Source organism: Pimephales promelas, chromosome 1 (genome assembly GCF_988280905.1).
Source record: "Pimephales promelas chromosome 1, fPimPro1.hap1.1, whole genome shotgun sequence".
NCBI classification, from domain to species: domain Eukaryota; kingdom Metazoa; phylum Chordata; class Actinopteri; order Cypriniformes; family Leuciscidae; genus Pimephales; species Pimephales promelas.
In genome coordinates this window covers 5986150-6001462 of record NC_142769.1, presented here as the reverse complement: position 1 = coordinate 6001462, position 15313 = coordinate 5986150, and the positions used below count along the sequence as shown (strand labels likewise).

Genomic DNA, 15313 nt, shown 5'->3' with positions numbered 1-15313 from the left:
TGGAGTCAGCGCTATACGCTTGCTAGAAAAGTTATTTCTTTGTGGAAGTTTTGCGTTTGGTGAGCTAATAAAATATGAATGGATTATAAGTAGGGCTGTCTAACGGTTAATCGTGATTAATCGCATCCAAAAATAAAAGTTTGTGTTTACATAATATATGTGGGTGCACTGTGTATAATTATTTTATATATATATAAATACACACACATGCTTGTATATATTTAAGAAATATTTTCATGTATATAGATTTATGTATCATTTATATTATATATTAATATAAATATTTTATATATATAAATATTAATTTTTTTTCTTAAATATACATGCATGTGTGTGTTTTTATATATATACAAAATAATTATACACAGTGCACCCACATATATTATGCAAACGCAAACTTTTATTTTGGATGCGATTAATCGCGATTAAGCCCTAATTATAAGATAACAAACAAGTACGATTTTAAAACCGTTTCACCTCAAATCAATATCTCATATCCACATAATTATTTATGTGGCTAAATGCCGTGTAATATGACTGTACCATATCCCTTAAATGTCTGTCTAGTTTTAACTCGCAACTGCTTTCTTCGCGGAAGTTGCTTTTAAAGACTCTTAAAGACTATTTCAGCTCAAGTCAATATTTCGTGTCTTATTATTTACTTATGTGTCAAGTAGCTGTGTAATAAGCGGGATAATGTTTATTAACAACCATCCGGTTGTTATCTTAATGCCCGTACACACCGGGACGAATATTAGCGCGTGTTGCGCTGTTTTCAACACGTTTTTGTGTTCACACCCACGATGAGCCGAGTGAACATGCAAATTCATTCCCTGACATTAGATGGCGCCAATTCGCTCTGCAATACCACTCCATATCAGTTTTCTTTTATCGAGATGTTTGTCGCGTTTGTCAAATAGTTCTTTATGTTCTAACACCAACGAGAACAGCAGCTCTACATTCATCTTGCCTCGCATCTTCCTCGTCTTATTTCTTCCTGGCTGTGTAGACGGCGACGTATATCTTCTTCGCCGTTGCATGTGTGTGATCGGCAAGACGGTTTTGTGTTTGAGCGCCCCCAAGTTGTGTTTTGCTGTAACTTCAGAAGCTCCAAACACGTGAGCAAAAGCGCCAATCTCATTGCTCATCAAACTAAAAAAACAAAACCGAGGCGTTTTTTTTTTTTTTTGTGTTACGCGTCAGTTAGTCACGAGGCGTTAAACGTCGATGAATAACTCGCGCGAAATTCGTCCCGAGGTGTCGGGGTTTATTTCGCGATAACACCCGGCTGGATGTCCATTATCCCTTACGGATTCCATGGCCATAAAATCTGCCATTTACAATACACAAAAGTATGATGCTAGAATAAAAAAGAATATTTTTTTTAGAATAGAATAAAAAAAAAAATTAACATGCTAGAATGCTATTCCAATTCCTTTTAAAAAAAAAAAACGTACGGGGTGTAACGGTACATGTATTCGTATTGAACCGTTTCGGTTCGAGGCTTCCGGTTCGGTACGCATACAAACCGAATGATTGCTTGGACCATTTTTCCTGCCGGCAAAATTCGTGCTGACGCGGCCAACACAACGTTGCGAAACATCAAATGGCAAGCGTAATGAAAGCAGAACGAAACTGCGCTACTCGTTATGTGCTTCACGGATCGTTTATCAGTTCGGACCAGCAACATCTGTGCAGCGCGAGCCGATCTCGATCAAGCAACACTGTTAACACACAGCGCTGAGAGATCCGGTAAAGAAAACATTTGAATTCGCCACTGAGGTAATAACATCGCTGCGAGATCTAGCGAGATGCATTCACATTTCTCCGTTATTAACCGTAGATCTCTATTAGATCAAACAGCGCTGTCATGGAAACCGTGAGAAACATTGTGCCGTGAATGAACTAGTAATACTTTCGTCCACAGACCAGCAACATTCACCATGGATTTAATATAGTAGTAGCACTGCTATACTAACCAGTTTGGCTAACTGGAACCAGTTTGACTGGAATGGTGAAATGCTTTCAAGTACTTCACACATCTTTTTCCACTTCAAAATTCAAATATAATATAAATAAATATATATTTAAAAGTTATTTTTAATGTGATGACCAAAACATTATTTGTTCATCCTTCAAAGATGACCCCCATTTATAAACCTGAAAGTTTCAAGATCTAGGAAAAATCACACTTATTTAAAAATATTTTTTCTTTAAACAAATAGGAAATTTCTCTGGCATTTCTTTCTTTTTGCTGTATCGAAAACGTACCGAACCGTGACTTTAAAACCGAGGTACGTACCGAACCGTGATTTTTGTGTACCGTTACACCCCTATACCTGATGAACACCACACACACCTATCACGTCCTTCCCAGCTGCGAGGGTGCAGTAAATCCCAGGCCTCAAACACATCAATATGAACCCCACTTTTATATTTCTCAAATAAAATTGATTAAGTCATCTGGTATTCATAAGCCTTAAAAATTCTGTTTTATCTCCTGGTCCGCTGACATAAACAAGCGGGTGGTGCTACACGGGGTCTTCAATTGCAGGACACGCTTTTCCTACAGAACGCCTCGGTGCGTTCAGAGCCCACCTATGGCGGGATGCCGCCCTGTTTGAGGTCGAGTTGTTTACTTAACGTCTGTTTTTTCGAAGAACGTGGCCTCGTGTTGCATTATCCACACGGGAGCCGTGAGCGGCAACATGCGTACGGCGCAACGAACGCACGCCAAGGTGGGCCCTACATGCATACGTGCGTACGTTCAGACCGCATTGATTTTCTGAGCTAATACCTCTACAGAGTGATCCACAGGCAGATGGATGCACTACAAAGATATGCAAATCCCACGCTCAATATATCGACAGGCGGAGATCTTTCTCAGACGTCCCACTGTACCAGGCAGAGCAGACTAAAGAGAGACGTAAACAGATAAGTAGCTGTTAATAGACAGGCGCTGGCTTATACAAACATTGGACAAACCTTCCTAAACCTCCACCAGTCAAACTTTTTTTCTGTATGGTAGGAAGCCCGGCATGTCGGTTGCGCGGTTTCCACTTAAATACGGAACATTTGAATATGAAATATGAAAAGCTTGGAATATGAAAAGCAGCGATTGTATTGTGTTCTCGCAAAGGGGAAATGTCATATAACGACATCTGAATTGAGTTTATTTTGTTGTGTTCCCATTCAAACACATGCATTTCCTCATCAAATACGACCGATCAAGTGGAATATCACGTTTATTTCCGTAACAGATGCAATCTGTGTGTGTTTCTCCGTATGCAAACACTCCACCTGGTAATTAAATTGAGTTTGCGGCCAGTGTCGTACACGAGGAGAGATGAGCTATGAACAGAAGAGCTGTGACAGTTTCAGGTTATATGATTTTTATGTCCCTTTTTACCAAATGAAAAATCAATACGTTTTTTTTCCGGGTTATACATATTCAGTGCGCCGTCAAGCCCCAGCTCTTAATGGGAGGGGGAGGGGGGGGGGGGGGTGTCTGCTCGGCTGTCACAACTGTACCATCACATTTTCCGAGTCACTGGTGAATATATCAGACTGGATGTGGTTGCCCTTCTTGACTTTTTATTTTATTTTTGTCGTCCTGTCTTAAAATAACAGAAAACAGTGTAGTAGGAGTTAAAGGATAAGATTTGGGTAGAACGAGAGCAGTAGGCCAGTAGCGCGCTCTGACAGTCCGTTCTCGCTTTTGTGCAGCAAAATGTCTCCAGGCGCAGGAGAGCAATGTCCAACCCTCACATTGCAGGCCACTACTCCGCTATTAATGTTTTTTGTGTTTGAGAGACTGCTGTCAAACACTGCCTAATTGCTCCTGTGTGTGTTTGTTTGCACAAATGTCCCCACAAGGATAGTAAAACCTGAAATCACATACACATTTCATGCCATGACTGTACCATGGTATTGACACCAAAGTTTTTTTTTACATATATAACAGTTGAAAGCTTGGAAATTCATTAATGTTTTGATTGTACTTTATAAATACTCATCCGTAATTGTATTTTGTTTTTAAATCTGACCTGGCAATTTTAAAATAAAAGTCATGAAAATGTCTGTTGTTATTATGGTCCCATTAACTAATAATGAGCAAAACATTTGTTATTGAATTAGTTAATGTTAGCTTGGGTCCAATTTTGACTTGAATAATAAATGCTTTTATATTTTAAATATTTAAATTGTTAGTTTGTGTTAGCTAGTGTTGTTAACAAATTGATCCTAAGTGTTACTGTAAATATTATTATATTATATTATACTATACTATATTACTTTTATATATTATATTATACTATACTAAATTTTTTTTTGTCTTTGTTTCCGCAGTAGTTTCAATTTTGATATTTTTAGGTGAATCCGTTCTTGTCTGTCAGTCATATAATGGAGGTCTATGGTCACCACCTCAAAGAGCATGCACAGAGAAGTCCAAATTAAACATGATTTAATGACTCGTAAATGTAAGTTCACATTGATGGCCTAAGACACAAAACGAGCAGTTTGTCAAACGAAACGTACCTCTTTTTTACCTCGTGTAACCACAGTTCACTTGGATTGCAAGAGGTAAAAACGTTAAATACTGTTCGTTTTCTCACACAAACCGCCCGTTTCGTGTCTTAGGCCATCAATGTGTACTTACATTTACAAGTCATTAAATCATGTCTAATTTGGACTTCTCTGTGCATGCTCTTTGAGGTGGTGACCATAGACCTCCATTATATGACTAACAGACAAGAACAGTTTGACCTGCGGAAACAAAGACACCTACATCTTGGATGCCCTTGATGTAAGCTAAAACATACCAAAAATTAATTTCAAAGTGAACTATCCCTTTAATTAGCCATTCAATCTGAATCAAAACGATTTAAAAAATGCGTTTAAAGCAAAATGACGGGACATGTCATAGATATGTATTGAATCGAGATGACATTCAGCTGACATGTGTACATAGACGAGCAATTAAAAAAAAAATAGCTTGGACAAAATGCAGACTGTCAGAACAGCCCCAACACGGCAAACCTGCCTTCTGTTTATTTACGTATTCCACTGTAATTTTGTGCGAGCGGTGTGATGTATGTCACTTTCAAGTCACTTCCTCATGATGTCAGGCTATTGGAAATGTCATGCTTGTGATGCGATGTCACATTTGCTATTGAAACGAAATGATGTCTGTTTAGAAGAGGAGGATTTGACAGTGCCGGTGTAAATTCGATTTCTCCTGATTAGCCGTCTCCTTTAGGTTTGCCGTCCACTGAAATGGCCAGTGATTTTGAAAGGCTTGGGGGATCAAATTAAGTGTCGCGCAGAGGGCGTGCGGGGTCGGCTCGGAGAGGGTGTACGGAGAGCCGACGGGCGGGGGAGGGGTGACGTGAACCTCTTGTTCTAAGGCAGAGTGAGCTTTCCCTTCTGTTTGTGATCAACTTGATGTTTAAAGTTTGCTAGCTGTTAGCTAGCCCACCCTCCTCCTCCTCCTCGTCCTCCCGCGCCTCCTCCCCCCTCTGGCGCACAGCCCCATGGAGACACAAAGTATTCATTCACATTTAGATTTGGGGGTCACGACAGGGCCAGTGCTGAGCGAACGCCATGGCTTCTGGAAGGCAGGTCAGGAATCTAGCACATAACTCAGCCCCGCTCCGATACAGAGCCACGGCCCTTTAAACCAAAGAGGTATTTGGCTTTTCTTTTTTCGCGTTGGTGGTGAGTGTGTGCTTGTTGGAGAGTGTCCTGTATTCGTCCTAGTGTTTTGGGGTGTGTGTGTGTGTGTGAGAGGGAGGGTGTTGCCGTTGTTTGGGAGTGTGGTCCCCATGCGCACTATGTTGGTCTTGCCTGACTCATGCTCTGTGTTTATGGTGACGGAGGGGTTTACCCAGAGTGCATTGTTTTGAATGGGTAAACTGAGTTCTTTTTCATGTCAGGATTATGTGGTTACCCAGACAGCAAACTGACATTGAATCAACGTGGAAACGACGTCTCTCATGACATCGAAACAACGCTGATTTTGCTCATCGAATTAACGTTGAACCAACGTCAGACGCGGCATTCTTCAAAGCTAAATGAAATCGAAAATTGGTTTGCTTTCATAACGTTGAAACAACGCGTTGATTTCAAGTTGATTTTCCGTTAGTTTTGAAAGAATGACGCGTCTGACGTTGGTTCAACGTTAATTCGATGAGCAAAATCAACGTTGTTTCGATGTCATGTTTCTACGTTGATTCAATGTCAGTTTGCTATCTGGGTATGTTCGCTCGTGGCATGTGAAGTGGACATTCTTAGTTGGCTTTTTTAGTGTTCCCATTAGTTTATTCCAGATTCTGATTGGCTGACAGATCTTAAAATGAAATTTCAGTGCGTTTTTTCTGAACTAAAAAGGTGTTTATCAGCATTCCCACCTTGTGTAGATCTGGGAACTGTGGTATAAGTGAATACAGATTGTGGGCAGTGTTTTTTTGTGTGTTGTGGTTTAGAGGGGGGTCCTGTTTGGGGTGGGAGGGGCACGGACGGGGCCAGAGAAGTGCTGATATGAGGAGCGGACAAAGCGTGAAAGCCCCCAGCATGAAGCCTATGTCCCATTGTCCCGCAGAACCCTTCTGTCACTTTCATTTTACACCGCGCTCTCCGAAGTCAGGACAGCTTTGATATAGGGAAGGGGTGCGGGAGGGGATGGCGGGGGATCTCGTAGTAAAATACAAAAAAAACTGGACGAGAGCGAGAGAGAGAGAGATAGAGTCCGTGAGGTGTGAAATAAGATTGCTTTTTTGATCCAACAGTGCAGCGTTAAAGACAAGGAAACTGTCTGTTGTGGGGCAAAATAAGGGGGAGAAAGCGAAGGGGAAATGTGGCCCCGCAGATTTACAATGATGTGACACCTGGTTAAAAATGATAACCAATGCTTCGGTAATCCTAATGAGAGTAATGAGAGACTGGCTCACATCGTTCCACTGCGCTCTGGCTGGAGGACAGGTGAGGCCAGAGACTCTAGACCTTCAAAGGAGCTTCTAAGGTACGGTCACATTTTCGAGAGGCTGATATCCGATGGGTTCGATACTAGGGTTTGCGGTATGAATATGCACGCCGACCCTTCGGCCTGGGTAGGAGAGGCTGGATGAAGCAGTGGTTAGCATGTATTATTTATTTGGCGGTTTGTGCCTGTCAGGATGATTAGTATGTGTGTAATCACCATTCTTCTGGGGAAACGGGGGAAGGCAGCTCGGCCTCATCTGAAGGTAATCGCGCTGTCTTCCGAGTCTCGTCGCTTGGCGCTGACTTCCTGTCTAGCATCTGCTTTTGTCATCTCCACATATTTCTCAGTCCGCGATCTGTATATATTTGTCTGTGCCTTTCTAACCTCTCTGCCTTCATCTGCTCTGTGTGTGTGTGTGCCTTGCCGGTTTCTCTTCCTTGCTTGTATAGGGTGACACCTATAGGTCAGCGGGAGATACTGCATGCTGAGACTGTGTGAGCTGCAGTCTAACCTCCTTGCGAAATTAAAGTCCGTTTTCCCTATCCCACCATGTGTGGATTTGTTGAAATGTTGTGGTATTGTGTTTCCTCCGCTTTGCGGTGGGCTTATTCGGTCGGCGTGATTAGATTAAGGCAAAAGTTAATATCACTGTAATGAGGACGATTAATTAGAAAGCCTAACCTTCAGGGTATTGTCCTTTACATTTTTAGGATTTGGGTTAGCAAATGGCCTCTCGCCATGGCTGCGAGTGCTTCCTCTTAATCTATTTCCAGGCCAGATCTATGACTACATTTGGGTGGGTCCTTTCATTCGCAGCTTACTCTAAGGCCACTTGTGACCTTTCATTAATTATGGCTGGCCCGGGTTTAATCATCGTGTACTGCGGTGGTGCTGGAGATGAGGGATAGGCACATTCATTCGCCTCTTAGACACACGAGCACGGAATTAAACGTCTACCTATCCGAGTGCGAGGGTGGTCGGCTTACGGCGAGATGTTGATGGGGAAAAAGGCGAGAGATGATTTAGGGTGTCAGCTGTTGCATGAAGCGACTCTCTATTAAGAGAAGTACGTGTGCCAGAGCAGGAATTAGACACACTGGCGGGCGGCTCTTCTAGAGGTGTAAAATCTACCTGGGGATTATTTTGTAATCTGGCTGCTTCTGGCTCCATATCATATAGTAATTCCCAGCCTGGAAAGGTGGATTTATCTAGACTACAGTTGTCTTTCCAGCCCATTACTCAGCCCAATGCTGGGTAATGTTGGTTTGTGGAGAACGGAAATTGCTCGTTGCCTTGGGAACGTAACAGAAACAGGCACGTTTGTGAAATAATGACATTTTCTATATGTATATATATAGGCAGTTATTCCACCGAACCAATACGGGCTCTTGAGTAATATGGCCTAACTGCATAATCCATACTGCGATCAAGCTTCATCTACACCGAACGCAGGTGCACATCTCTGTGTTTTTGCTTTTACGGAGCTTTTTATGAGATTGAGATGAAACGAAACACAGTTCGTCCCTTTGTAACCGCACTCCTGTAGGTTATCATTTGATAATTTGCCTTTTTATGCTGAAAAGCTACTCTTGTGAATTAACCTTGGAGTTTACGGAAGACTCCAGTGTTTTCTTGTGTAATTACTTTCTCCCAGAATGCCACAGCGGAAACCACAGCGATTGTAGGCTTTGGCCTACGGTCTGTTTCCTCTTGGTGCATCAATAATTAAAACGGTGCAACAAAATGCAGAATTACACAAGACCATCAGATGTAAATGGCTTTAACTGCTCTGGATACACACACACACGGGCTCACACACAAATGGTTTCTTGTCACACATTAAGTCGAGGAGATGGAAATGTTTAGAGATGTTGATGTATTACTCGCGGAGAGAGAGTTATGGCGGAGGCGTTTATTAAATACGCCGCTCCGTGTTCATGCAGAGACCCAAAAAAAAAAAAAAAAGCGTTTTTGAAGAATGATGGATTGAGGTTGTACTTTAACAGTTCTAAAAACCGAACACTGATGAAAATAAACTTTAATGGATTCCGGGGCGGCTGGTCCGGATTCAAGTCGCGTCCCGGGAAGGCTAAAGTGGCTGGAACGTTATTCGACAATAAAAGCTGTTTTAAGTTAAGGGCTCCAATATTGTCGTGGATTTGAGCGTGGAGATGAATATTTGAACAGGATATTTCAGCGGCCGTTGTTGTCCTGTCGATACGTCAATAACCCACCTGATGGAGTGTAGAGTGCAGGAGGAGGCGTTTTCAAAAGAACATTTAAGTACATTTGCTGAGAATTAGCTGACTTGTGTAATAACTGATAAGGCTTATTGACTGCCATGGACTTTACTGTTGCAAAATCAATGTTTGTGTGTGCTAGGCTTGCCACGGTACTTTTAAACAAGCTCGGCCCGGGAAAGGGGGTGCTCGGGGGGCACGAGGTGGGAATAAAAAGGATTGATGCCCATTTTATTATCTGTTCTTCCGCATCTTCTCTCTTTTACTTACACATGGCATTATTGGAGATCCATTGTTGGGGCCTTTAAATGGCCTAATATATTGAACAGAGGGCTTTTAAGATGGTTACAGGGGGTTTCTGCATTCGACTTGGCAAAATACAATGAATTGTGGGCTGAGTTTTAAATATTTATGTTTTTGCATTACCTTGGGTTTTAAAAATGAACTCAACCCGATATTGGTGAGCGGCCCGCAGCAAGGGACTGTAATTATGAACGTTGGGAGAGGTACTAGAGAGAGCGACGCACAGAAACTCTCCTCGATACTCGCACAATTATTTTTCCTGTCTGCATGCTCAGAGCCGCCGTGGAAAATGTGTGTATGTCTCTACCACATGTGTGCGGTTTGCTGCAGTTTTATGTTCATATTAAACAGAGAGGAAGCCATAAAGATATTTGTGTCATGGTCCTGCATAAATGAAGAATTATAACTGTGGAGTCGAGGCTCGTTTCAAAAGAAATCTCTATATTAAATGATGCCATCAGAAATATAAGACATTATGAAAATGATCATGTGCTTAAAAAGAGTGAAAGATATAATTCTGCAAATGCATGTATTATTACCAAAAAAAAATTTTTTTTATATTTTGTGTAATTATATGGTCTAGCGTCTATAGCAGGGGAGAGAAGCGTCTGCTTTGTCTCATAACCTTGTAAATGGTTGTCAGAGAATGTAATTGTTGTGCGCTCCTATAGAAAAAAAATGCTGCCGTCCCTTTAAGTGCTTCCACCAATTCTGATGGAGTGCTGATTTACATATCCCATCCTCTCCTCCCCCTTCAGGAGAGCTGAGTGAGGATGTGGAGGCTGCCAGTGAGACCACCACAGATCAGGAGGACCAAACCAAAGACAGAGAGAGTGGGGGGGAGAGGGAGCTCACCAAAGGGACAGGTAAGCCCTATCTTTCCATTTCACCATTACACCAAGGGACTGCTAGATTTGGACACATATAGAAACCTTTATACTCCACAGCTCCAGTGTAGTGGCTTATTAAATGAGGTGATGTTTTACCACAAATACTTCGTTTTCATTTCAAATGATTTATTTCTCACCCAGGTTAAATGAAATGTAACCCTGGTTACGGCGAATCTGTTCAAGTGACAAAAACTCAAGTCAGGGCCTACGTACAGAGTTACAGAGCAGCCATGTGTCTGAACACATGTGACCGTGTTCTCTGCCTCACACACACACACCTCTGAAGAATGCTATCAGATAGGAGTATTTTGCAGGCTGGGATTGGGGGCGGTTGTGGCAGGTGCAGGTGTCAGGTTTCATGGAGAGGTGTGGTTTAAGAGGAGGGGGGTGTTGGAGTGGAGTGGAGAGCAGAGAGAGGCCTGTGGAGGTGTAAGTGGAGATCAGCGGTGCGTTGCTGTGCTGCTGATGTGTTCGGAAAGCTGCGAGGGCCTGTAGCACGTGCTGTGTTACGAGCTAGTGTGTGTGTGTGTGTGTGAGAGAGAGAGAGAGAGTCAACTCGCTTCTGGTTTGTTTATATGTACCTGAGCATGAAATGTACCACATTCAAACTTTCCAATGTGGTCCCATTAGTTGATTGACTAAAATGATCTAACTATTTAGATCATTAATGTTTGCTAATGCTAACATGCTTGTTATTCATGTCAGCTCAGGTCCCTTAAATAATAATAACAGATACAACTTTTTGATTTTAATAATGTAGTTGTAAATTTTCAAATTAACAATAACTTTAAAGATTAAAACCTGTTTTAGAACTATTTTATATTAGTTCATGTTAACAAATTAAAAGTTTGACTAGAAAACAGATATTCGGCTGATTGTAATGTAACGTTAATGGTGCTATATTCTTTAAAACTTTGATTAAGACTACTTCTTGCTGAAATTAAAGTCAAGATTTGTTACAAAAACAGTTACAAAACCATACATTTAATATAGTGCAGAGGGAAGTTTGAAAAGATTCAAATGAATCAATTAAAATAAATCATGATTTATCGCTATTGTTTTTGTCAGTTCTGTTTTAGGGCAAGTAAACAAAATAATGTGTGTCCATTTGGCTTCACAGTGCTGATTAATTGAGATCTTCTATTTTACTTTTTAGGTGAATTTAAAAATATGAATAATTTTGCTGAATTCGCGATTAATCGCGATTAATCGCATCCAAAATAAAAGTTTGTGTTTACATAATATATGTGAGTGCACTAATTATTTTGTGTATATATATATATATATATATATATATATATATACACACATGCATGTATATTTAAGAAAAAATATTATTTATATATAAAATATTTATATTTATATATAATATAAATTATATATAATTCTTTATGCACTATATACATGATTTTTTTTTTTTAAATATATACAAGCATGTGTGTGTATTTATATATAAAACAATTATACACAGTGCACCCACGTATATTATGTAAACACAAACTTTTATTTTGGATGCGATTAATCACGATTATATAATAGGGTTTGATAGGAAAGTACTCAATGAAGGTATACTTAATAATAATAATAATATGAATGGTGCTACATATGCATGCATGTGCAGTTTGGACTTTATTAGCCATGTCCTATGACAGGTGCATGCTGGTCTGAATGTGTTGGATGTCCATTTTCGTTTGAAGTTCAATTCACGCCAGTGCAGAAGCCGTTTGATTGTGAGGCGGAAGCAGTCAGAGCGAACACCTGTCTGGAACAAGGGTTTTCACAATAGCTGTACCTCACAGGCGACAGGATATACTTGTAAAACAATTTTAGTCCGTCGCATGTTCCACAGTTCATTATTATTATCATTACTTTTTAAATTCCAAAACTACAGCAAAAAAAAAGTTCATTGGAGCGTTTGAAGGCAGCGTTGTTTGATTTTTTTTTTTTTTTTTTCCAACTTTCATTTTAAATGAGGCTGAGTTGTTTGTGCACTTTGAGCGAGTGCCACTCAGCTTTGATGGGGAGAAATAATGATATGCATCGCCTGCCTGAAAATGGCTAAAAGTATATTTTAACACATCAAAATAAAGCACTTTAAAAAGCATTAAAATGAGCTGTTTGATTAATAATTCAGCCGTTACCTGTGGTGCCGAAGAAGACGACTATTGCGCATTAGGAGCCCTGCGTCTTTTCTGAAAGGCGTGCGATTCCGTACAAGAATATTCAATTCTTTTCCTCCCCCTGTCAGTTGCTAATCACCAAATAAGTGTGTTTCTGTGTCTTCACAAAGGAAGGATGTGCTTGCATATGAAAAATTTACAGGCTTCCCAGCAGCTTATTAGGAACGCTTAGTTAAAAATAGCGTGCATTAGGAAGCCAGGTCTAGGGTGCCGTTTGATGTCTGAGGAGAGGTGGAGAGGGGAGGAAGGAGTGACGGGGGTGGAAGAGTGAAACCTGGCGGTGTTGTGATCTAAGATACTGGTGCTGCTTTAATGGAAGCTCTTTTATATTCTCTTTCCAATCGTGTTTAGAACTCACTTTCGTGATTGACGGACAGAGCGGCGTGAGACGCCGCTGCGAGAGGCTTTCTGAACCCCTGCCTGGGAAGCACTGGAATGCTTTTAGTAAACAGAGGCACTCTTGTTTTGGCTGGAGATTGTCTGAGAATGTGTGTGGAGAATGTGTCAATGAGGAGCCGCTGGACTCCGTCGCGATGGCTAACCTGTTATTTAAAGGCACGCATCCGGATTTGAGTCACACTGTCAAAGCGGGCTGTTATTAGGGCCTGTCATTAGTGTTGTTGACGTTTTTCCTAGTCGTGCCAACGCCGAGCGTTGAAATGTGGGAGCGCTTCTCAGATGACGCTCGAGTCGAGCGTGTTAGTACCATCCGAGTTAAGCCGTAGCCTTTCCTGATGGGTCTCAGAGTTAGTTTGTGCGTGATGGGTATCTTTTAAAGGGATACTCCACTTGTGTTTTTGGGAAATAGGCTCATTTTACAACTCCCCCAGAGTTAAACAGTTGGGTTTTACCGTTTTCACAATCCATTCAGCCGATTTTCTGATATTTAGAAGAATTTCAGTAACCAGACAGTTTCTGGTCACATTGACTTCCATATACTATGGAAGTCAATGGGACCAAAAACTGGCTGGTTACTGATATTCTTCTAAATATCAGAAAATCGGCTGTATGGATTCAAAAACGGTAAAACTCTGAGGGAGTTGTAAAATGAGCCTATTTCCAAAAAAAAAAAAAAAAGTGGACTATCCCTTTAAGCATTGTAAGAGCTAGAACTGGAGAGAAAATAGCTAGAAGGTGAGCCCTGATTATTGGGTGAACATGGTTAACATTGGTGCAGTGGGATGATGGGGCTTTATTGACGCAAGAAGGCTGGATATGGGGCAGAAAATAAGGATGGAGGAAGCTACGGATGGACAGGGGAAGGATATGTGGCAATGTGGAGCTGAAAGAGATGAGCAAAATTGTTAATTCACTTAAGGACTAAGGAGCAACCACAATATGATTTGAAATGTTTAACATAAATATTGGACGGGAGGGGGGTGGTTTACAGGCGACTGCCGTCCTCGGCAGGTTTATGAATATTTCCTCCCAACCCCCAACTTTCAAATCACCGGGGTTATAGAGAGGGAGGGAAAATAATCTGATGCAGGTCAGACGCTATCTGACACGCCAGCAGCGGCCCTCCAAATTGGTTCCGTCTCTTTTGCCTTATGCATTTACTTAAATATATGAATGTCAGTGATTGGATGCACAGGGGACGGTGTGTATTTGTGTGTGTGCAGGAGAAAAAGAGACCGCAAAATAATCGTCCTCTGACTGCCAGGTGAACATTAGCACCCCCTGGACGCAGAGGAAGTGTATTGCAAGTTTCCGTCTCTAGCGTTATTTCATGGCCATCAATAGTTTTACACGAGTTGATGTGAACAGGCGGGGGCTCTAGCCGTGGCGCGTTATTATAATCGTTGTAAATGCAACCGTAGCTGTCAGGGTTGTCAGCTGACTCGGTGAATATCGCTGAAGAAATGGCATGAAAACTGTCATGATTTTTTATGATGCCATATTTATTGCATCATCCTGAGGGTGTTTTAAGATGAATTTACCAGGTAGTGAAACGATCTGAAAAGCGTGTCACTGAAGTTCTTCCTGACGCCCCGTCTCTGAAACAAAGCATCAATCAAAGCTGTTTTAAAAGCACCGACGCGTTTGCATATTCATATTGTGTCCTTTAAAAGCATGTCATCCCTTCAATTAAAATCATTTTTGTCTTTTAGGACTAATAGGCTATAAATTGTCCTTGTTTGTGAGCCAGCGCTCTCATAGCCCTGTGTTTATGAGTCTTACTCCCTGTATTCTAATTGGCATGCCGTCCTGCGAGAGAGAGAGAGAGAGAGAGAGAGAGAGAGAGAGAGAGTTGCATGTATGGGTGTCAGTGTGTGTATGTCCTCTAAAGGTGATTGCAGCATTAGCTCCAGCCCAGCAATTGGAAGATTAATAACACGTCCACTAATTGATATCTCCTTTTAATTTCTTCATTTTAAATTTGTCTTTGTAGCAGTCACGCCTGTGGGGCTACATGGGCACTTCCTTTGCAGAGCCATGGAGGTGGTCCTTTCATTTAATAGTGGGTTATACACCAAGGGAACTGTGATATGATAAGCCGCAATATGGAATGGCGTTGGCGTCAGGCTTTGGTTGTAATTTTCTTTATTTGAAATTAATTGATGCAGAGTAATTACCTGAGAAATATGAGGTGAAATGGAATATAGCCCTTTGTTGCTCAGGGCAGCATCGTAGGCTGCAGATTAAAAAGGGGGTGGTTGGGCGGGGAGGGTTGGAGATGAGCAGAAAATGATATTATTGGGTTATTGGTAGCTGTGGTAA

At 41.3% G+C, this 15313-nt stretch overlaps 1 protein-coding gene across 7 annotated transcripts in view; it reads left to right on the top strand.

Annotated features, from left to right (window-relative positions):
• Window positions 1–15313, top strand: part of zfhx3b (zinc finger homeobox 3b) — a 280084-nt gene that overhangs the window by 237404 nt on the left and 27367 nt on the right. For 6 of the 7 annotated variants that reach the window (XM_089119634.1, XM_039669717.2, XM_039669719.2 and 3 more), the window contains one exon: window positions 10281–10388. The exons of the other annotated variant lie outside the window; for it this stretch is intronic. In XM_089119634.1, the coding sequence (XP_088975760.1) occupies window positions 10281–10388 (108 nt within the window). The remainder of the gene's footprint in view (window positions 1–10280; window positions 10389–15313) is intronic. 7 annotated transcript variants of the gene reach the window in all.